This window comes from Vipera berus (genome assembly GCF_964194415.1).
Source record: "Vipera berus genome assembly, chromosome: W".
Classification (NCBI taxonomy): Eukaryota; Metazoa; Chordata; class Lepidosauria; order Squamata; family Viperidae; genus Vipera; species Vipera berus.
In genome coordinates, this window is record NC_138210.1 from 74,442,381 (window position 1) to 74,466,120 (window position 23,740).

General features: G+C 48.2%; 1 protein-coding gene across 1 annotated transcript in view; it reads right to left on the minus strand.

Annotated features, from left to right (window-relative positions):
• The window catches only part of LOC308676463 (dynein axonemal heavy chain 2-like), a gene marked incomplete at both ends in the record, with an annotated part of 124,685 nt that overhangs the window by 22,606 nt on the left and 78,339 nt on the right, over positions 1 to 23,740 (minus strand). The window contains 17 exons of the mRNA XM_081342277.1: positions 333 to 449; positions 541 to 710; positions 903 to 1,044; positions 2,029 to 2,145; positions 2,244 to 2,454; positions 2,656 to 2,795; positions 5,004 to 5,151; positions 6,645 to 6,784; positions 8,154 to 8,314; positions 9,631 to 9,798; positions 11,049 to 11,192; positions 12,157 to 12,287; positions 14,850 to 14,935; positions 19,098 to 19,286; positions 21,535 to 21,639; positions 22,179 to 22,403; positions 23,472 to 23,670. Of these exons, the coding sequence (XP_081198403.1) occupies positions 333 to 449; positions 541 to 710; positions 903 to 1,044; positions 2,029 to 2,145; positions 2,244 to 2,454; positions 2,656 to 2,795; positions 5,004 to 5,151; positions 6,645 to 6,784; positions 8,154 to 8,314; positions 9,631 to 9,798; positions 11,049 to 11,192; positions 12,157 to 12,287; positions 14,850 to 14,935; positions 19,098 to 19,286; positions 21,535 to 21,639; positions 22,179 to 22,403; positions 23,472 to 23,670 (2,593 nt within the window). The remainder of the gene's footprint in view (positions 1 to 332; positions 450 to 540; positions 711 to 902; positions 1,045 to 2,028; positions 2,146 to 2,243; positions 2,455 to 2,655; positions 2,796 to 5,003; positions 5,152 to 6,644; positions 6,785 to 8,153; positions 8,315 to 9,630; positions 9,799 to 11,048; positions 11,193 to 12,156; positions 12,288 to 14,849; positions 14,936 to 19,097; positions 19,287 to 21,534; positions 21,640 to 22,178; positions 22,404 to 23,471; positions 23,671 to 23,740) is intronic.

Consider the following 23,740-nt stretch of genomic DNA (forward strand, 5'->3'; position numbering starts at 1 on the left):
CCTTCCCTCCTTTTCCCATAGTTATTCCTACCTCCCTCTTTTCCTTCCTTCCTTCCTTCCTTCCTTCCTTCCTTCCTTCCTTCCTTCCTTCCTTCCTTCCTTCCTTCCTTCCTTCCTCTCTCCCTCCCTCCCTCCCTCCCTTCCTTCCCCTTCCCAATCCATCCCCCGGGGCCAGCGGTTCTCAACCCTCAGCAACTTTCAGATCCGTGGACTTCGCCTCCCCAGAATTCAGCACTGGCTGGGGAATTCTGGGAACTGAAAGTCCACCCGTCTTACAGCGGCCAAGGCCGCGACACCCCGTCCCGGATCGTCCTCTGCTCCACGGAACTGACCTCCCGGAGGCGCTCCTGGGCTTCGGCCTGGGCTGCCTGCTTCTCCGCCAGCTGGGCCAAGGCGGCGTTCATACGGGCCCGCTTGGGCTCCACCACCCGGTAGATGCGTCCGTACATCTGGGTGAGGGGAGGCAAGAGGGGAGAGGTTAGCAAGGTCCCCGAGCTGGAGACCAAGGGTAGCCACCCATGGCTGAAGGCTGCTCCTCACCTCCATGGCTCGCACCCACATGCAGAGCGACTTGGCGGCCACTGAGACCCGCCCAATGATATCTGGCTGGAAGTCTGGCTGGGAGCAGTAGGCGCTGATCTTCTTGAGAACTTTGTCGGAGATGTTATCCTTGTCGAAGTGCACCAGCTGCTTGATGAAGTTGGGCTCTCCTGGAGAAGACAGGTCCAAGCCGTCGTGTCATCCCGCCCAGAACCTAACCTCCTCCGCAGGAGAGAAACCAGGTTCTGGATCCCTCCGAGAGTTGAGGGTTTGTTCCGAGGAAACCGAGATGTCTGCCCACGGAGGAGACAGGTGGACGACGCCCGGCTGACCCTCGTGGTGGCTTCCCCAGGACCTCTTACCTAGCTGCTTCTTGGCTTCGGTCCAGGTGGGCTCGTTGCCCCTCAGGATCATGACCGCCTGCATCACGGTCTCCACCAGCGTAGGTGGCCGGCCGTAAGACTTGATCTCCGTCAAGTCCTTCTTGTTGAGGGACTCCAAGGCCTGGGAAGCCAGAGAGTGAGTTAGACTTCGAATAGAATAGAGCTGGAAGGGACCTCGGAGGTCTTCTAGTCCAGCCCCCTGCGTGAGCAGGGGACCCTATTCCATTTTAGACAAGTGGCTGTCCAGTCTCTTCTTTAAAACTGCCAATGATGGAGCACCCATAACGTCTGGTGGCAAGTCGTTCCACCGATTCCTTCCTTCCTTCCTTCCTTCCTTCCTTCCTTCCTTCCTTCCCTTCCCTTCCCATCTCTATTCCTTCCACCCTCCTTCCCTCCCTCCCTCCCCTCTTTTGTCTCTCTCTTTTCCCCTTCCCTTCAAGGTAAGAGGGGCTTCCGGGGATTCCCACCCCTCCATTAGCCAATCCATCCCCCTTAGCAACTTTCAGATCTGTGGACTTCACCTCCCCAGAATTCAACGCCGGCTGGGGGATTCTGGGAGTTGTTCACTTTTAGGAAGTTTCTCCTTAATTCCAGGTTGCTTCTCTCCTTGATCAATATTCCATCTATCTATCGCTTCTTATCCAGGTCCTTTGGGGGATAGGTGGACCCCCACTCCTCTTTGTGACAGCCCCACCCCCCCAAACACTGGAAGACTACCCTCATGTCACTAGTCCTTATTTTCGTTAAACTAGAGACAAACCCAATTCTTCGTACGTTTTAGTCTCCAGGCCTTTAAATCGTCTTCGTTGCTCTTCTCGGCGCTTTCTCCAGCATCTCAACGTCTTTTGTGTAATGTGGGGCACCAAAATTAGATGCAGGTATTCCAGGCGTGGCCTTACTAAGGCTTTACTAAGCGGGACTGACGCTGCGCGTGATTTTGATTCCGCGCCTCTTGTTTACGCAACCGAGGATCGTATTCGCTTTTTTGGGGCTGCCGCCGCACACAGCCAGCTGGCGTTTAAGGGATCGTCCCCTACTCCTCCCGGGCTTCTCCTCAAACCTTCATGGTGCCAATCGGCGGTGCCAACCTTCTGTGGCGGCCTACCTTCATGGCTTCCTCCAAGGCGGGCAAGGCTTCCTCCAGATCCTTCTGGGCGTTGTCAGCCAAGGTTTTGCACTTAATCTCCTCGGCGGCGATCTTCTCACTGTTTGCCGATACCGTCTGCGGGAGGACGAAGAGTGGAGAGAGACACAGAGGGTAACGGCGCGCCCACCGTGGGGTCGGGCGGGAAACGGGTGGCGCCGACCTCGGACACTCACTTTCTGCTGCTCGTCTGCTTCCCGCTTCTGCTGGACAATGATCACCAGGTACTCCTCGCACTGCTTCTGGAACTCGGCCACCTTCCTCCGGGCTTCCTCCAGCTCCAGGGTCATCACCTCGACTTTCTCCCGGGTCTCGTCGATTTTGAAGAGGCCGTTGCGGAGTTTGTTGGCTTGATCGGAAAGCTCCTTCCGCTTCTCAGCCAGGAGCCTGCCAAGGGGCGGACAGGAGAAGACCTGTGCTGCGGGGACCACTGGGGTTGGACTAGATGACCTCCAAGGTCCCTTCCCTTCCACTGGGCGACTTGAAGGGGCCCCGGGGCCCGGCCCTTTGACTCTCCTGTCCCCCAAACGTGGGACCCTTCTCCTGGGAAGAGGGAGTTTCCCCGCCCTCCCACAAATCCCCCCTTACTTCTTGTAGCCGGAGACCAGCTCCAGGTAGTTGGTGGGGGTGACGTAGTTATGGCGCCGGAGTTCCAGCAGCATCTTGTGAGAGTACCTGGCCACCGACCAGTGCATGGTGACAAAGATTTTAGCCACTCGCTTTTGCATCTAGGGGAAAGCGGGAATACAGGATCACAAGAGTTGGAAGGGACCTCGGGGGGGGGGGTGTCTTTTAGTCCAACCCTCCATGCTCAAGCAGGAGACCCTATACTAGGTGTCTCCAAAGGTGGCAGCTTTAAGACTTGGGGGACTTCAACTCCCAGTATTCCCCAGTCAGCATGGAAATCTCCAGAAATTCTGAGTTGAAGTCTGCAAATCTTAAAGTTGCCAGGTTTGGAGACCCCTGTGTTATACCATTCTAGGCCAGGGGTAGGCAACCTCGGCTCTTTTATGACTCATGGGCTTCAACTCCCAGAATTCCTGAGTCAGCATAGCTGACTCAGGAATTCTGGGAGTTGAAGTCCATGAGTCATAAAAGAGCCGAGGTTGCCTACCCCTGTTCTAGGCAAATGGCTGTCCAATCTCTTCCTCAAAGACCTCCAGTGTTGGAGCAATCAGAGTTTCTGGAGGCAGGTTGTCCAACTGGTTAATTGTTCCCACTGTCAGGAAATTTCTCCTTAGTTCTAGGTTAGGCCTCTCGGGAATGGAACAACTCACTACGGCCAACTCACCACGGCCAACTGGCTGCAGGACAATTTAACAGTTCAATTTAATTATTCAAACGAAGGGGGGAAAAACATTTTCATTTTGGCCGTTCCAATTTCACCCTATCCCTCCTTTTGCATCCTTTAATGATTCTATTCCACCATTTCTTTGATATTAGAGTAACTCGTGTCCCACAGCGTCCTGCAACGAGTTGGCCGTGCCGGGTTGGCTGCAGCAAATTGTCAAGAGACCCACAATGGATGGAAACTCATCAAGGAGAGAAGCAACCTGGAGTTAAGGAGAAACGTCCAAACAGTGAGGACAATCAGCCAACGGAAGGGACCTTGGAGGTCTTCTAGTCCAGCCCCCTGCTCAAGCAGGAGACTCCATACCACTTCGGACAGATGGCTCTCCAGTCTCTTCTTGAAGACCTCCAGGGACGGAGCACCCACAACCTCTGGTGTCAAGCAGTTCCACTGGTTAATTGTCCTCACTGTCAGGAAGTTTCTCCTTAATTCCAGGCTGCTTCTCTCCTTGATGAGTTTCCGTCCGTTGCTTCTTGTCCTGCCTTCAGGGGCTTTTGTTGTGATTCAGGGTCAGCCTGTGGGTTCGGCAGTTGGGTCGGACGACTCAGAGGAGGAGGAGGAGGGGGGTGTTGGAGAGCTTGCTGAGAATAATATTGAGGCTCCGCAGAGCCCTCAGCCAGGCCCCTCCCACCTGGTCACGACGCAGACCCAGCTGTGTGAGCCTGACAGCGTGGATGAAGATGACCCACAGCCGGCCCTGTTCAAGGACGCCCGACGCAGGAGGCAGTCAATCAGGAGTAAACAGAGGAAGGCAATGGGGCACCTCGGAAGGAGGCAGAGAGAAGCCACGCCCTGAACTGTATAAAAAGGGGAATGCGTGGGAGGGCTGGTTTGCTGAAGGCAACCGTTTGAATAGCTCCTGTTTCATGGTTCGTGTCTTGTTCTGTTTGCTTTTGTATCCATAAATTTGGCAGGCTTCGTTCCAGCCTCTTGCCTTCTTGTAAAAGGGGTTGTCCCTGCCTTTTCTGCAGGGCCGGTAGCAGGCTGGTACAGAACACACACACACACATGTACATATATATATACACACACATACACACACATGTACATATATATATATACACACACATGTACATATATATACACACACATACACACACATGTACATATATATATATATATAATAAAAAATGAATAAACTATATATATATATATATATATATGTGTGTGTGTGTGTGTGTGTTTGTGTGTGTGTGTAAATTTTAGATTTACACAAATATGAGCTGTCACTGTTGTGACTACTGCCTGTGGATGGCCTTCGGTTAGGCCGAAACAGGAAATAAAGATTTGTCCCATGTTTGGTTCGTGTTTGCTCTCTTTGCTCTGTTTATGTTTTTATGTTCATAAATTTGGCAGGCTTCGTTCCAGCCTCTTCTTGCCTTCTTGTAAAAGGGGTTGTCCCTGCCTTTTCTGCAGGGCCGGTAGCAGGCTGGTACAGAACAGCTTTGGAGAAGAGCTGGACTCCCTCTTCTTTGGGGCAGCCCCTCAAATACACAGCTGGCTCACCTTTAAGGGATCGTCCGCCAGGACCCCGAGATCTCCCCGAGTCCCAGACAGGGTGTGCGGGATCCCCGCTTGGACTCACCGTGTCGAGGCTCCCCTTTTCCACCAGGCCCAAATCCACGCCCTCCAGGTACTTTTCCGCCACCTCCAGCAAGGCTTCCTTCGGCCACTCTGAAAACCAGTCGATGGTAGCGCAGTTCACCAAAGCAGGATACTGGCGGATCCGGTTCCTGGGGGCAGAGCGACAGAATAGCTGAGTTGGAAGGGACCCTGGAGGTCATCTAGTCCACCCCCCCCCTGCTCAGGCAGGAAAGTGTACACTGTTTCAGACAAATGGCCGCCCAGTCTCTTCCTTAAAAACCTCCTGTGATGAAGCACCCGCAACTTCTGGCGGCAATTCGTCCTACTGATTATAATAGAATCATAGATTCAGAGCTGGAAGGGACCCTGGAGGTCATCTAGTCCAACCCCCTGCTCAGTCAGGAAAGCGTACACTGTTTCAGACAAATGGCCGCCCAGTCTCTTCCTTAAAAACCTCCTGTGATGAAGCACCCGCAACTTCAGGCGGCAATTCGTCCTACTGATTATAACAGAATCATAGATTCAGAGCTGGAAGGGACCCTGGAGGTCTTCTAGTCCAACCCCCTGCTCAGGCAGGAAACCCTATACCGTTTCAGACAAATGGCTGGCCAGTCTCTTCTTGAAAACCTCCTGTGATGGAGCACCCACAACTTCTGGTGTCAAGCTGTTCCACTGGATAATAATAATAATAATAATAACAACAACAACCACAGTACCTGGTTGATACCTAGGATGCTGGCAGCAACCTGTGTCAACCATTCGTACCAGTCAATTTGAGTGTTCAGTTGGCTGAGTTTCATGTTTATGAATAAAGGTTTATGTAACAACAACAATAATAATAATAATAATAAAAAAATAAAAATGGCTTTGGAAGAATATCTGAAGGACAATGATGAAGATGCACTGAAATTAGTATCTCGGGAAGGCTTGCTGACTACTGGAGAGGCCGAACTGGCCTACAAGAAAGACCAAATGAGGAACAGAACGGAGGCGTGGGAAGACAAAGCACTACATGGCCAGTACATTTTAAAAAAAAAATAGCTGGGAAAGCAGATAATAACAACACCTGGCAATGGCTAAGAGCAGGAAAGTTGAAGAAAGAGACGGAGGGACTAATTCTGGCTGCACAAGACCAGGCCTTAAGGACAAACACATACAAAGTCAAAATTGAGAAGACAGCAACAGATAGTAAGTGCCACCTCTGCAAAGTAGCTGAAGAAACAGTGGACCACCCGGTGAGCTGCTGCAAGAAGATCGCACAGACTGACTACAAGCAGCGGCACGACAAAGTAGCAACAACGGTGGACTGGAAGATCTGCAAGAAATGTCATTTGCCTGCAAGCCAGAACTGGTGGGACCGTAAAATAGAGACAAATCGTAGAAAATGATAAAAGTTAAACTGCTCTGGGACTTGAGAATTCAAACAGACAAGCACCTGCCACATAACACCACGTGCCTGGCTGAGGAATTCTGGGAGTTGAAGTCCACAAGTCATCAAAGGGCCAAGCTGGAAGACCACCTGCTCTAGAAACTTTCCACCTGTGCACCAAACCTACGGCTAATTTGGCCACTGGAGGGCGCTGTTGCTCCATGCAGAACCTTCCGCCCGCCTTGTCTGGAGAGACCCACTGCCCAGCCCCACCTGAATGGGTCCCCCACGGGGCTCAGGCACAGGACCACGTGCAGGTTGTTGCGGACCCTTTCGATCAGGTAGGCAAAGAGGCTGTCCTGACTCTCCTGGATGCCCTCCGTCCGGGCAGCGTCAATGATGTGGCTTTGGATCTGGCGGAGGGAGAATGAGAATGAGATTAAGATTAAGAATGGAATGGAATGGAATAATAAAATACAGAATAGAATAGAATAGAATAGAATAGAATAGAATAGAATAGAATAGAATAGAATAGAATAGAATAGAATAGAATAGAATAGAATAGAATAGAATAGAATAGAATAGAATAGAATAGAATAGAAGAATAGAATATATGGAATGGAATGGAATAATAAAATACAGAATAGAATAGAATAGAACAGAATAGAATATAGAATATAACAGAACAATACAGAATAGAATAGAATAGAATGTCGAATATAGAATAGAATGGAATGGAATGGAATGGAATAATAAAATACAGAATAGAACAGAGTAGAATATAGAATAGAATAGAATAATACAGAATAGAATATGGTGGAGCAGTGGGCTGATGCCTCCTTAAGTAACACCAGCTGCCTGCAATTAGTGCAGGTTCGCATCCCACCAGGCTCAAGGTTGACTCAGCCTTCCATCCTTCCGAGGTAGGTAAAATGAGGACCCAGATTGTTGGGGGCAATTAAGCTGACTTTGTAATAATGCCGCTTGGGGTGTGTGTGAAAGCCCTAACAAGCAGGCATATACATAGAATGAAGGCTACTGCTAAGCTTGTAAGCCGCCCTGAGTCTTTGGAGAAGGGCGGGATATAAATGGAATTAAAATAAAATAAAAAATAAAAATATAGAATAGAATATAAAATATAACATATAGAATAGAATAAAATACAGAATAGAATAGAATATAAAGTATAGAACAGAATAGAAAATATAGAATAGAGAATAGAATAGAATAATAAAATACAGAATAGAATAGAATAGAATAGAATAGAATAGAATAGAATAGAATAGAATAGAATAGAATAGAATAGAATAGAATAGAATAGAATAGAATAATGATAAGAATAGAATAGAATAGAATATAAAGTATAGAACAGAATAGAAAATATAGAATAGAGAATAGAATAGAATAATAAAATACAGAATAGAATAGAATAGAATAGAATAGAATAGAATAGAATAGAATAGAATAGAATAGAATAGAATAGAATAGAATAGAATAGAATAATACAGAACGGAATAGAATACAGAATATAGAATGGAATAGACGTGGGCTGTCAAAATTCTGCATTTTGCAGTGCGGGTTTTCTCCAGACGTGGGGAGGAATCGCCCATGATCCCCAGCCGGCAGACCAACGGGGGCGGGGGGAAGGGGAGCTGCTGTTCTCCCCACTCTTTCCAGAGTCTCAACATCTCACAATCTACTCAAAAACTCAAGAGCGTCCACCAAGCCCGCAAGAGGACGGCGATGGCTAGCTAGGGGATGCTTGCCCCGTGTCACACACACCTCCTCGAACTCATCCGGTTTGTAGAGATTGGGAACTTCTCCGGAGCTGAGGATATTGTTGATGTCCTCCAGGAAGCATTCGTCGGCTATCTGAGTGTCCACAAAGAGGAACGTGGTGGGCTTCAGGTCGACCCCCGTCTGCCGATACAGCTTCTTGATGTCTGGAGAGGGGAAAAGGACACGCGCATCACCTAGACCCATCTGGAAGAAGATTCTGTGTGGTTTTTTTAAAAAAAAAATTTTAATTGATTTTTCCAATTTTACACTTGGGTGTTTAAAAAGCAACATGGTGACTGGGTTAATCAATAGTTCGATAACAAAATCTCTAGTGCAAGTCTCAAGTTGCAACATCAAGATATTTCTTCTCTTTTTCCCTGAACAGTTACTGTCTCGTATTGCAGCTAGTACAATTCTTATTATATCAACTCGATAAAAACATCGTTATTACATTGATCAATGAGCTTTTAGCTAATACGTACCTTAACTACATTCCATCTTCGCAGACAATCCATACCCTGTTATTAATTTTTACCCACTTTTTAGTCTCTCATCAATATTCCAAGTTAACCTTTGCTACGGATAATTTTCAAGCCTCAGGTAAGCAAAATTTCCCTTATTCTCAATTTGTATAAAAAAGTCCAATACCCAAAATACACATTTTTATCTATTTGAATATAATCTGGTTCTATTTCCTAAAAGTTATCTATTTCCCACCATATTAAATCATCCACTTGATAATACAAATATCCCCTTTTATAAATCACAACATATATATATGTGTGTGCGTGTGTATAAATATAAATATAAATAAATATATACACACACACATACATATATATATACACGCACATACACACACACATATACATACATACAGATAGATAGATATAGATAGATAGACAGACTAGATAGATAGATAGATATAGATAGATATACAGACAGACAGACTGTATATAGATAGATATACAGACATACATAGATAGATAGATATACAGACAGACAGATAGAGACATAGATAGATAGATAGATAGATAGATAGATAGATAGATAGATAGATAGATAGATAGATAGATAGATAGATATAAAGAGATAGATAGATAGATAGATAGATAGATAGATAGATAGATAGATAGATAGATAGATAGATATAGATAGATAGATATACAGACAGACAGAGACAGACACAGATAGATAGATAGATAGATAGATAGATAGATAGATAGATAGATAGATAGATAGATAGATAGATAGATAGATAGATAGATAAAAACCTGAGTTAATCAATAGATCAAACATATTCACAATAATTCATTTTCCTTTTAGGTCTAATTTTTGAACATTAAAGGGACAGAGTCCTTATTTTCAACTAGTTTCCAAGTATTTTAAATCTAAGGACCAGAATTCCCCCTTAGCTCAACTTAACTCAACTTCTGGAACAAGGTTCTCGACCTCACGACGAGGTGAGCAAGCCACCCACCTTCTCGGAATTCCTGCTTCCGGTACTGGCGGGAGACCTCGATCTGGAACGTGTAGTACTCGCAGATGGAGGAAGCCAAGCGGGCCAGACTCTGGCGCCCGCTCCCTCCGATGCCCACCAGCAGCATGTTGCCACGGGGCTGGCTGATCACCCGGACGATACGGGTTACTGCAAGAGAGGGGAGGGGGGGGAAAGAGTCACCGGCAAGTGGACCAGCCGTGCGGACCACCTACTGTGCCTTGAAGCAGCCAGGATCTCCAGAAGTTGTGGCTGCTCTTATCAACCAGTTTTGGTCACCATAGTGCAAAAAAAAAAAAGACGTTGGGACCTTGGATAAAGTGCAGAGAAGGGCAGCTAAGAGGATCCAAGGCCTGGAGACCAAAACATAGGAGGAACGGCTGCAGAACTTGGGTTTGGCTAGTCTAAAGAAAAGAAGAAATAGGGGAGACACGATAGCAGTGTTCTGGTATTTGAGGGGCTGCCACAAAGAAGAGGAGGGGGTCACGCTATTCTCCAAAGCACCAGAGGGAAGGACGAGAAACGATGGATGGGAACTGATCAAGAAGAGAAGCAACCTGGGATTAAGGAGAAACTTCCTGACAGTGAGGACCATGAACCAGCGGAGCTGCTTGCCACCAGAAATCCTGGGTGCTCCACTCCTGGAGGTTTTTAAGAAGAGGACGGACAGTCAGTTGTCTGAGACGGCATAGGTTCTCCTGCTTGAGCATGGGGCTGGACTAGAAGACCTCCCAGGTCCCTTCCAGCTTCTATTCTGATCACATTACATATTTGCCTGAAATGGGACAGGGTCTTCTGAATAAGCATGGGGCTGGACTAGAAGACCTCCCAGGTCCCTTCCAGCTTCTATTCTGATCACATTACATATTTGCCTGAAATGGGACAGGGTCTTCTGAATAAGCAGGGGGCTGGACTAGAAGACCTCCCAGGTCCCTTCCAGCTTCTATTCTGATCACATTACATATTTGCCTGAAATGGGACAGGGTCTTCTGAATAAGCAGGGGGGTGGACTAGAAGACCTCCCAGGTCCCTTCTAGCTTCTATTTTGATCACATTACCTATTTGCCTGAAATGGCACAGGGTCTTCTGAATAAGCAGGGGGCTGGACTAGATGACCTCCCAGGTCCCTTCCAGCTTCTATTCTGATCACATTACATATTTGCCTGAAATGGCACAGGGTCTTCTGAATAAGCAGGGGGCTGGACTAGAAGACCTCCCAGGTCCCTTCCAGCTTCTATTCTGATCACATTACATATTTGCCTGAAATGGGACAGGGTCTTCTGAATAAGCAGGGGGCTGGACTAGATGACCTCCCAGGTCCCTTCCGGCTCTGCTCTGCTCTTCTCTTCTGCCCGTGTTCCTCTCCCCCCGCCCTCCGACCCCCGGCCTGCCCCACTCACTGTGTTCGATGGCGTCTCGGAAGAGCACCAGCCTCATGGGCACCACCCCTGGCAACCGGTTGTACTCGCCCAGGGCCCGCTCCATCTCGGCCTTCAGGACGCCCATGTCCACCATGTCCTCGTAGACGTTGCGCATGAAGTCGCCTGGAAAGGGGGAAACGGCCACGTGAGACATTTCTGAAGTGAGTTTTGCCCCCGTTTCACCACCTTCCTCGACACGGCTGCTAAGCGAATCACTGCGGTTGTTAAGTGAGCCGCACGGTCTTCCCCTGTGGACTCCGCTCGTCAGGAGGTTGCAAAAAAAAAGGGAGGGATCGCGTCTCTCTCTCTCTCTCTCTCTCTCTCTTTCCCCCTCTCTCTCCCCAGGATGCCGCGACCGTCGTAAATGTGAGTCGGTTGCCGAGCGTCTTGATTTCGGATCACGGGATGACCCCCGGGGGGGACGCTGCAACCTTCGTCAAGAGTCGGTTGCCAAGCGTCTGAACTTGGATCGCGGGGTGACGCTGCAACAGTCGTAAGCGGGAGAAAGGGTCCTTAAGTCACTTTTTTTTCCAGGGCCGTTTGAATGGTCACTAAACGAACGGTCGTAAGTCGAGGACTTACCTGTATTAACTCCCTCTTTACTTAGTCCTTCTCTCTAGATGAGTCAATAAATTGGCCCCAGAGAGCTCAGAACATATTTGATAGCTGCCTATTTGACACCGTGGGGAGGATCCTAAGGAGAAATTTATAGTCCCCGACTTACAGCCGTTCATTTACTGACCATTTAAAGTGACAGCGCCACTGAGCCAAAGGACTTATGATGGTTTTGAACACTGCCGCAGCATCCCCCAGGGTCATGTAAGCTGTCTTCCCAATTGTCCTCCAAAGAGACTGGACAGCCCTTTGTCTGAAATGGTATAAGGTTTCCTGCCTGAGCACGGGGTTGGACTAGATGACCTCCAAGGTGCCTTCCAACTCTATTATTATTATTATTATTATTATTATTATTATTATTATTATGCAAACTCAATGGAGGGAGCTGGATTCGCTTAGCGGCCGTGGAAATTCCCTTAATAACCGCAATGATTCGCTTAACGACCGTGGCCAAAGCGGAGCTGGCACCTACCAAAGATGGGCGACCGCTTGTTGGGGCAGATGTGGTGGAAGGTCAGGTCAAAGAAGGTGCCCAGCTTCTCGCCCAGCAGAGCCACGAAGGTCTCCATGTCGGGGCTGTCCACCAGGCGGTCCGAGAAGACCCTGCGGAGAAGGACGGCGGGAAGAAAGGCCCAAAGACCCTTAGACGGGCAGTCCTCGCCTTACAACCATTGGTTGAGTCAATCAGAATAGCATTGGAAGGGACCTTGGAGGTCTTCTAGTCCAGCCCCCTGCTCAAGCAGGCGACCCTAGACCGTTTCGGACAAATGGTTGTCCAGTCTCTTCTTAAGAACCTCCAGTGATGGAGCATTCGCAGCTTCTGGTGGCCAGCCGTTCCACTGGCGAATTATCCTCACTGTGAGAAAATCCCTCCTTAGTTCCAGGTTGCTTCTCTCCTTGACCAGTTTCCATCCGTTGCTTCTTGTCCTGCCTTCTGGTGCTTTGGAGAATATGTTGACCATCCTCTTCTTTGTGGCAACCTCTGAGATATTGGAACACGGCTATCCTGTCACTCCTTTTCATCAAACTACAACCGTTCTTCATATGTAAGAAGAACACATACATCCTTGACAGAGTCAACAATCAACCAGTGGAACAGAAGTTGCCTTCATCATTGGAGGCTTTCAAGAAGAGCCTGGACTACCATCGGTCAGAAATGGTGTAGGGTCTCCTGCTTGGGTGGGTTGGGTGGGGTTAGACCAGATGACCTCCAAGGTCCCTTCCACCTCTATTCTATTCTGTTCTGTTCTGTTCTATTCCTATTCCATATTTTATTATTCTATTGTATTCTGTTCTGTTCTATTCTAATTTCTATTTCTATTCTATTCCATATTTTATTATTCTATTGTATTCTGTTCTGTTCTATTCTAATTTCTATTTCTATTCTATTCTATTCTATTCTATTCTATTCTATTCTATTCTATTCTATTCTATTCTATTCTATTCTATTCTATTCTATTCTATTCTATTCTAATTTCTATTTTATTCCATATTTCACTATTCTATTCTATTCTATTCTATTCTATTCTATTCTATTCTATTCTATATTTTATTATTCTGTTCTATACTATTATAATTCTATTCTATTCTGTTCTGTTCTATTCTATTCCTTATTTCTAATTGTTGGTGGAGCAGTGGGCTAACGCCTCCTTAAGCAACACCAGCTGCCTGCGATTAGTGCAGGTTCGAGTCCCACCAGGCTCACGGTTGACTCAGCCTTCCATCCTTCCGAGGTAGGTAAAATGAGGACCCAGATTGTTGGGGGCAATTAAGCTGACTTTGTAATAATGCCGCTTGGGGTGTGTGTGAAAGCCCTAACAAGCAGGCCTATACATAGAATGAAGGCTACTGCTAAGCTTGTAAGCCGCCCTGAGTCTTTGGAGAAGGGCGGGATATAAATGGGATAAAAAAAAAATTCTATTCTATTTCTGTTCTGTTCTGTTTTATTCCATTCCATTCTGAGAGATAACCTGCTTTTTATTTCAACATGAAATTGATATTTGAACATATTTAAGCTTTTAAGAAGAGCCTGGACTGCCATCTGCCAGAAATGGTCTAGGGCACAGGTCTGCAAACCGCGGCTCCGGAGTCGCATGCGGCTCCCAGTCCTCTGCCATGTGAAGTCCAAAAAACAAAAAAGCGGGACTAAAAAAGTTCAATCAATTCAAATATGCAAGGTAGGTGCATATCTCGCCTTGGCTCCACTCTTCAGTCAAACCCTGTTCTGCGCATGCGCGCATGTAGGTGCATGCGCACACATTTCTTGCGGCTCCCAGTTTTTCCTTTTGTGAGGGAACCGGTTCCAAGTGGCTCTTTCACTGTTTCAGGTTGCTGACCTCTGGTCTAGGGTGTCCTGCTTGGGCGGGGGGTTGGACTAGATGACCTACAAGGTCCCCTCCAACTCTTGTTATTCTGATTCTGATGTCTTAGTCTCCAGGCCTTTAACTAACTGTCTTAGTTGCTCTTCTCTTTTTTTCCAGAGTCTCAAGAACGTTTTGCTAATGTGGCGGCCACATCTGGATGTGGGATCCCAGGTGTGGCCTTACATCTGGGATACTGCCTCCGTTCCAAAACAGTGACCCTTCCAAGTTACGGTGACCTGGGAAAAAGGCAATTTGCCACCGGTCCTCGCACTTACGACCGTCCTAGCCCCCCCCCGCGCTCATCGGATGAAAATTTGGGACATGGGCCACACAATCACCCTTTGCGACATTCCCGCAAGTGAAGTCAACGGTGGGGGAGGTAGGATTCGTTTAACGACCTCTCCATTCGCTTAAGGACTGCCACGAATCGCTGAAACCACCGTGACCGAAAAATTCGTAAAGTTGGGCACGACCGACTGAACAGCCGCCTTGCTTAACGCCAGAAATTCTGGTCTGGATGGCGGTCGTAACGTGGAGGACCAGCTCTATTGGCAACCTTAGATTTATTTTATTTACATCCCGCCTCGATGACGATAATTATGAGATGATTTTTTCTTTTTCCTGGCCACCACTGAGTCTGGCGCCCCCTGCTGGCCAGGGCCATGAGACAACCGCCAACCCCCCCCACCTTCAAAGCAGCCTCTTGCAAAGCCGTCTCCAACCCAGCAGGGGGAGCTGGCACCTTCCCTCCAGCGGGGGAGGACGATGGGCTTGAGGGAAGAAGGAAGGGCAGAGGTCCTACCTGAAGCATTCGTGAATCCAGAGACGGGTCAAGCTGGCTTTGGTGTCGTGGAAGTCCTTGTGGGCCCTCAACATGCCTTGGAAGACCTGAAGGAGATCCGGGACAAGCGCAGGGTCTTGAACACAACACACACACACACACACACACACACACACACACACACACACACACAAACCCGACTGTGGCTAGACACAATGGGGAAGGGGCCCTCTCTGCCCTCCAGCCTTTTGGTGGGAAATGGCTGGTCCATTAAGATGCTTTGCTACTCAGCCAGGCCAAGCAGGAGAAGGAGGAGGAGGAGGAGGAGGAGGAGGAGGAGGAGGAGGAGGAGGAGGAGGAGGAGGAGGAGGGTGGCTAAGGGGTCCTAAAGGTCTCTCTGAGCTTGGTGGTTTTCCTTGCAGACTTTTCATGACCCAACTAGGTAACATCATCAGTGCTAGAAGAGTTTGCAGGGAGGAGGAGGAGGAGGAGGAGGAAGAGGAGGAGGAGGAGGAGGAGGAGGAGGAGGAGGAGGAGGAGGAGTGCAGGGTCCTTGGTGATCTCTGATCTGGGTGGTTTCCTTGTAGACGTTTCATGACCCAGCTAGGGAATGTCATCAGTTATGTACAAGTGGCTTGATGATCATCGTCAGCCCTGATGGTGTTCCCTACTTGGGTCATGAAACGTCTGCAAGGAAACCCCCAAGCTCAGAGACCACCAAGGATCCCCGCGGTCCTTCCTCCTCCTCCTCCTCCTCCTCCTCCTCCTCCTCCCTTCCCTTCGAGCACTGGTGACGTTCCCTAGTTGGGTCGTGAAACGTCTGCAAGGAAACCCCCAAGCTCAGAGACCACCAAGGATCCCCGCGGTCCTTCCTCCTCCTCCTCCTCCTCCTCCTCCTCCTCCTCCTCCTCCTCCTCCCTTCCCTTCGAGCACTGGTGACGTTCCCTAGTTGGGTCGTGAAACGTCTGCAAGGAAACCCCCAAGCTCAGAGACCACCAAGGATCCCCGCGGTCCTTCCTCCTCCTCCTCCTCCTCCTCCTCCTCCTCCTCCTCCCTTCCCTTCGAGCACTGGTGACGTTCCCTAGTTGGGTCGTGAAACGTCTGCAAGGAAAGTGCCACACTCAGAGGGCACCAAGGAAACAGCCCCCTCCCCAGTTCAACCCTGAGCGACAAATATTCTGTGCTATCTCTACGAACAGCCGCAGGAAATTCTTCCGTCCTGTTTCTCTTCTTCCTCTCAATTTATTAACAATTAAGAGGGAACAATAGAGCAGAGGGTTCACTGAAGCAAAATACACCTAGCCTTATTTAATTGGATTATCTAAGAAGCTGGAACTGGCTGCGAGCTGCCCAGAATTAATCAGTTTAAACCAGGTGAAGTAAACACGGTCTCCTGTGTTATCCCAATGTTGTGATCTTTCTTTCTTTCTTTCTTTCTTTCTTTCTTTCTTTCTTTCTTTCTTTCTTTCTTTCTTTCTTTCTTTCTTTCTTTCTTTCTTTCATCTTTCTTTCTTTCTCTTTCTTTCTCTCTTTCTTTTCTTTCTTTCTTTCTTTCTTTCTTTCTTTCTTTCTTTCTTTCTCTTTCTTTCTTTCTTTTTCTTTCTCCCTTCCTTCCTTCCTCTCTTTCTCTTACTCTCTCTCTTTTTTTTCTTTCCTTTCTTTTTTCTCTCTTTCCTTTCTTCCTCTCTTCCTCTTTTTCTTTCTTTCTTACTCTTTCTTTCTTTCTTTTTCTTTCTTTCTCTTTCTTTCTTTCTCTTTCTTTCTTTCTTTCTTTCTTTCTTTCTTTCTTTCTTTCCTTTCTTTTTCTTTCTCCCTCCCTTCCTTTCTCTTTCTTTCCCTTTCTTCCTCTCTTTTTTCTTTCCTTTCCTTTCTCTCTCTCTTTCCTTTCTTTCTTCCTCTCTTCCTTTTTCTTTCTTCCTCTCTTTTTCTTTCTTTCTTTCCTTTTTTCTTTCTTTTTTCTCTTTCTCTTCCCTCCTTTGCTTTTTTCTTTCTTTCTTTCTTCCTCTCTTTCTTTTTCTTTTCCTTCCTTCCTTCCTTCCTTCCTTCCTTCCTTCCTTCCTTCCTTCCTTCCTTCCTTCCTTCCTTCCTTCCTTCCTTCTTTTCTTTCTGTCATCAACTTTTCAATTAAAATGCTGTCCCCCCCCTTCCCTATTTTTTTTGCAGGGAAACCTGCCTGTTTACCCTGATCTGCCTTTCCTCGCATCAGCTCTTTACGGTTCAAGGTGTCATTTGAACGATCAAAAAAAAAAAAAGTAAATGAATTGAACAAAGGTGAAGATCTAAATAGGGCCCGCCTGGCTTGGGATACTCCTACTTTACGCCGCCCGGGAGAATGTGCTAACGACGGATTAATGATGAAGTTGGGGAAGCAACGGGGTGGGGTCGGGGTGTGAGTGGGCTCTTCCTTTTGGGGGGGGAAGGGACCCCTATTTCTGGCCCTGCCCTGCACCCCTTAGCCAGCTGAAAAGGGAGGCAGGTTGGCACCGGAGAGCCAGGTCCCGGGCGCCTGGCTGCGTTTGATGTGCGGGAGGAGAGCTCCGGGGCTTAAACCTGGGATAAACATTTTGGCGTCATTTCATGTCTCCAAAGCCGCAGTGCCCATTTGATGTGCGCTCCGCATCTCTGCCCTGCTTGGAATCCTAATGCTCACAGCCTCTGGGCATCCGTGGGGGCGGCGTAGGAAAACATTTTAAGGCTGGCACGCGTTCTGGCTCGCCGTAAAGAGACCTGGGTGGGCCTCAGGCCTTCCCTGCTTGGCCTGCAGGAAGGGGGGGGAGGAGGGTGGAAATTCCTTAGGATTTGAGGAGGGCGGGGGGGGGGGGAAAGAAACCACAGGACGAAGGCGTTTGGAAAAAAGACGGGATAAAGAGAAAATCCTTCCCTAATTCCAAACTCTGAGGAGCTAAGGAAGACTCGCTTCCTTGCCCAAGGCAGAACCTGGTTTGCAAGCCGTGCGTACGGGGAGCCCGTCGCTCCTCTAGGCGAGTCGGCTGGCTTGGCTTCGGTGGAAAAGCACCTGCAGCCCCCCACCCGCCCTCCCGTCCCTTTGCCAAGGGCGATGGGGTTTCTTGAGAAGGCAACTTCAACAGCGACAAAGGTGCCTTTTTCAGCAGGCAACTGGACTTACTGTGTTTTCCTTTGAAGAGGTTTTGCTTCTCGTCCCAGAAGCTTCCTCAGGTTCTGACTGAATGGTGGGGAAGGGAAGGATTTATACTCCTTGCAGAGAGCTGGTCATTTGCCTTCTTTTAGAGAGCCGTTGAGGCCACTTGGAGGTTTGTCCCAAAGGTGCTTTTTCAAAAGGCAACTGGACTTTCTTTGTTTTCCTTTGAAGAGGTTTCTCTTCTCACCCCAGAAGCTTCCTCAGGTTCTGACTGAATGGTGGGGGAGTGGAAGGATTTATACTCCTTGCAGACTGCTGCTCCTTTGCCTTCTTTTAGATTGAGGCCACTTGGAGGTTTATCTGTGTCCCCAGTTGTCCCAAAGGGGCTTTTTCGAGAGGCGATTGGACTTTCTTTGTTTTCCTTTGAAGAGGTTTCGCTTCTCACCCTGGAAGCTTCCTCAGGTTCTGACTGGATGATGGGGAACCAAGTGGCCTCAACGACTCTCCAAAAGAAGGCAAATGACCAGCTGTCTGCAAGGTGTATAAATCCTTCCACTCCCCCACCATTCAGTCAGAACTGAAGAAAGCTTCTGGGATGAGAAGCGAAACCTTTTCAAAGAAAAACAAGTCCAGTTGCCTCTCGAAAAAGCAGCTTTGGGACAACTGAGGACACAGACAAACCTCCAAGTGGCCTCAACGACTCTCCAAAAGAAGGCAAAGGACCAGCTGTCTGCAAGGAGGATAAATCCTTCCCTTCCCCACCATCTGATCAGAACTGAAGAAAGCTTCAGGGATGAGAAGCGAAACCTCTTCAAAGAAGAACCAGAAAGTCCAGTTTGCCTCTTGAAAAAGCACCTTTGGGACAAACCTCCAAGTGGCCTCAATGGCTCTCTAAAAGAAGGCAAAGGACCGGCTGCCTGCAAGGAGTATAAATCCTTCCCTTCCCCAGCATCCAGTCAGAACCTGAGGAAGCTTCTGGGACGAGAAGCGAAAGGTCTTCAAAGAAGAACCAGAAAGTCCATTTGCCTCTTGAAAAAGCATCTTTGGGACAACCGGGACCTGAAGAAGACTGAGAATCTCCTTAGACATTCAACAGTGACATAATTCGGACTCCGGGCCCCCCGTTAGCTGGAGAGGAGGAAGGGGCCACCACGGACCCCTGCTTCTACCTTGGAAATGTCCCGGAGGTTGAAGAGGTAATGGATCTTGGCCGGGGTGGGCAGGAACCGCTGGACCACGCTGTTGTAGAGCTCCACGGTGGCCTCGGTGATGATGTTGCCAATGGGCTTGACGGCCTCCTCGAAATTCTGCAACTTCTGGTTGATCATGGTGCCGAATATGCGGCGGATTTGGGAATCCTGTCCACGGGGAGAAAAATCAGGAAGAGGGGTAGGGGGTGGGGGCGGGACAGCACCCCTCCCCGCCCCACCTGGGTCTGAGATAAGCCTCCAGCTGCAGGAGTTGCCTTCCTGGAAGTTCTTTGCAAGCTGGATAGTCTTCAAGGGTTGCCGGGCGTAGATTGGTTCTGATGGAAAACCCTCGTCTGCCTATCACACGGGGGGCCCTCGGAGGTTACGCCAGGAGACCCCGTGATTTTTAGAGTGGGAGGGGCTTCAGCATTTGGGGGAGGAGGCCCCCTTGCAAACCCCTGGCCCAAAATAGGAGTTAAAGCCAACCTTTAAAGGATTGCATTGAAAACCTGGATCAAATGTTGAATAAGAGAGCATGTAAGGCAACCTTGACCTCTTTTAAGACGTGTGGATTTCAACGCCCAGAATTCCCCGGACAGCCATGCTGTCCGGGGAATTCTGGGGGTTGAATTCCACACGTCTTAAAGCAGCCAAAGTGGAGAAAAATACAGACAGGCCACAATTGAGCCCCCCCCTCCCCAATTTCTGTCTGGGGAATTCTGGGAGTTGAAGTCCACACAGCTTTCAGTGGCCAAGGTTGAGATACATTAGCCCCAAAAGGGTTTTAGCCACGGGGATTTCACCCCAAATTAGAGTTGACCAAAAGGTGACCCCATCCCAGCTCAACTGGAAGGTCCTGTTAGGTGCAAGGGACCTCCTGATGGGATGCAGCTCAGAAGCAGGTGGAGATACCAAGTCCCCCCTTCCAGCCGTGCCTCGCCAGCAGGGCCAGTACAAACCTCTCCCCATCATCCATCACTGGAGGCTTTTAAGAGGAGACTGGACAGTCACTTGTCTGAGACGGTATAGGTTCCCCTGCTTGAGCGGGGGGCTGGACTAGAAGACCACCAAGGTCCCTTCCAGGTCTATTCTATTTTGTTCTGTTCTGTTCTGTTTTCTATTCTATTCTATTCTATTCTATTCTATTCTATTCTATTCTATTCTATTCTATTCTATTCTATTCTATTCTATTCTTTCCATTTCTTATTCTATTCTATTCTATTCTATTCTATTCTATTCTATTCTATTCTATTCTTATTCTATTCTATTCTGTATATTATTATTCTATTCTATTCTATTCTATTCTATTCTATTCTATTCTATTCTATTCTATTATTCTATTCTATTCTATTCTATTCTATTCTATTCTATTCCATTCCATTCCATTCCATTCCAATTCTTATTCTATTCTATTCTATTCTATTCTATTCTATTCTATTCTATTCTATTCTATTCTTATTCTATTCTATTCTGTATATTATTATTCTATTCTATTCTATTCTATTCTATTCTATTCTATTCTATTCTTATTCTATTCTATTCTTTCCATTTCTTATTCTATTCTATTCTATTCTTATTCTATTCTATTCTATTCTATTCTGTATATTATTATTCTATTCTATTCTATCCTATTCTATTCTGTATATTATTGTTCTATTCTATTCTATTCTATTCTATTCTATTCTTATTCTATTCTATTCTATTCTATTCTATTCTATTCTATTCTTATTCTATTCTATTCTTTCCATTTCTTATTCTATTCTACTCTATTCTTATTCTATTCTATTCTATTCTGTATATTATTATTCTATTCTATTCTATCCTATTCTATTCTGTATATTATTGTTCTATTCTATTCTGTTCTGTTCTGTTCTGTTCTATTCTATTCTATTCTATTCTATTCTATTCTATTCTATTCTATTCTATTCTATTCTATTCTATTCTATTCTATTCTTATTCTTATTCTATTCTATTCTTTCCATTTCTTATTCTATTCTATTCTATTCTATTCTATTCTATTCTATTCTATTCTGTATATTATTATTCTATTCTATTCTATCCTATTCTATTCTATTCTATTCTATTCTATTCTATTCTATTCTATTCTATTCTATTCTATTCTATTCTATTCTATTCTATTCTATTCTTTCCATTTCCATTCCATATTTTGTATTCTATTCTATTCTATCTTATTCTATTCCATTGCATTCCAATTCTTATTCTTATTCTATCCTAGCCCTGCCCTCCGCAGAGGGACGGTGGGCTGATGTCTGAACTGGGCACCACCTCTGCAGGAGCTGGTGACCACCCACCCAGCAGAGAGAGGGCCAGGGAAAGATTAGGGAGGGGGTCTCTCTCTCTCTCCTTTGCTCCTCGTCTCGGCTCCCCCCCCCCTTGCACGCCAAACAGCCCTTACAGTGGGGAAGGTCATGTTGATCAGATTGAAACGGCTTTGTAAACGACTGGAGATCACCGTGCGTCCTCCGCCAGGGGGTCCCATGGCTGCCATCAGGAACATGTCCTGGGGGTGGGGTGGGGTGGGTGGGAAAAGAGACAGACGTCCTCCTGGATCAAAACCAGGGGAGGGGGAAAAAGAAGGACACCCCCCCTCCTTTCCCCGCAGCCCACCCTCTGGCTGCAAAGGGTTTAGCCGCCTCTGTGCCGAGAGAGACGAAAGCAGCAGCAGCATACAAAGAGCGGAGCATAATCACTGCCACGGCGCGTGCCACCCTGCCCCCTGGGCGGGGGGGATGGGGGGGCTTGTGCCAGCCCGGCCCCCTCCTCTCCTCTGAAATTCAGAGACACGGCGGCCTCTTTAACCATTATTCCGGGCACAAACGTCTCTGTTTGCCAGCTGCTGGGTTTTCAAACCACCCGGGGTCTAAGGAGAGACAATGCGCTGGGTACGTGAGCGCATTTAATGTGCCGGAGAGGCGCCTGGAAAAAAAAAACCAACAAACCCGCCTTGGCAGGCGGGCAGGCGCGCGGCTGGGCCTGGGGATCTAGTGTGGGGGGGGCGCCGCAGGTGGGGCCCGCCCTCCCCGTGCAGCGAGGCCTCACCTTGATGTGTTTGATGGTCTGCTTGGCGCGGTCGTACCAGAACCCGTAGTCCAGCCAAAGCCGGAGAAGCTCCAGAGGGGGCTGGGACCCGAAGGTGTCTTTGGCCGGCATGTTCAGATCATCCATGAAGGTGATCATGCTTTTCCCCCCCATGGGCACGTAGACGCCCTTGGTGCGCTTCTCCACGCGGCTCTCGATGATGCTCTGGACGTTGTTGGAGGTGGTCTGCGGGACGAGGAAAAGAGGGACGCCTATCAGAAGCGGGACCCAGAGCCTCGGAGTGCGGGGCGCCCTCCGCATTACGACCGCAGTAGAGCCCCAGGTTGCGACTGAAAAAGAGATTGGCGGACGGCCATTTGTCGGGAAGGGTGTAGGTAGGATCTCCTGCCTGAGCAGGGGGCTGGACTAGATGACCTCCGAGATCCCTCCCAGCTCCGCTATTTTGTTATTCGGAAAAGAAGGACCAGCGGTGACACGATCACAGTGTTTCATTATTATTTGAGGGAGCTGCCATAAAGAAGAAGTGGGTGTGGGGGGGGTGTCCACCTGTTCCCCAAAGTGCCCACGGGCAGGGCAGCAATGGGTGGAAGATAATCAAGGAGAGAAGCAACCTGGAACAAAGGAGAAACTTCCTAACAGTGAGGACAATTAACCAGTGGAACGGCTTGCCACCAGAAATCGTGGGCGCTCCATCCCTGGAGGTTTTTAAGAGACACTAGACAATCACCTGTCTGACATGGCATAGGTTCTCCTGCCTGAGCAAGGGGTCAGACTAGATGACCCCCAGGGTCCCTCCCAGCTCTGTTATTCCGCGCCCCATTTGACGATCGTTTTTGTCACAATCGTTAAGCGAGTCAAGTGATCCCAAAAGGAGCTCGCCATGAGCTCCGTCCCATTTCTACGACTTTTCTCGCCACCGCCGTTAAGCGAATCAGCACGATCGTTTTAAGCTAGCCACCCGGTGGTGAGGTTAAGCGAACCCAGCTCTTCCCCGCCCTCTTCGCTTCGTCGGGAGGTCGCAAAAAGGGGATCGCGTGAGCCCTTCCCCTCCGGGACACTGCGGCCATCCTTTCATGTGAGCCAGTTGCCAAGATTCGATCCCACGACCGCGGGAAAACGCCACAACGGCCGTTAAGTCTGGAACGCAGGGCTAAGCCGCTGTTCTCAGGGCTGTTGTCATTCGCTCGCTCAGTAAATCATCATTAAGTGGAAGGCTTTATGTACTCGGGTCCAGCGAGGCCCGTCTCCTGTCCCGGTTGGATCAAGGGTGCCGGGAGGGAGGGAACGCGTTACCTGTGCCGACATGTTGATCACCAAGACGGCCCACTTGACGCTGTCCAGGGACTGAAGCACCCCCTGGGCGATGGAGGTCTTCCCGGTGCCCACCGTGCCCACCAGCAGCACCGGCTGTTGGTTGGCAATGAGAGCGTTCACCAAGTAGTTGTACCGCATGGTGTCCACAGTGGGAACGATGATCTTGTAGAAGGGGATACTATGAAAAAGAAGCGGGGGTATCGGCTTGGGATGTCTGCTTGGCCAGCACCCGCCCCTTGGCAGATGTG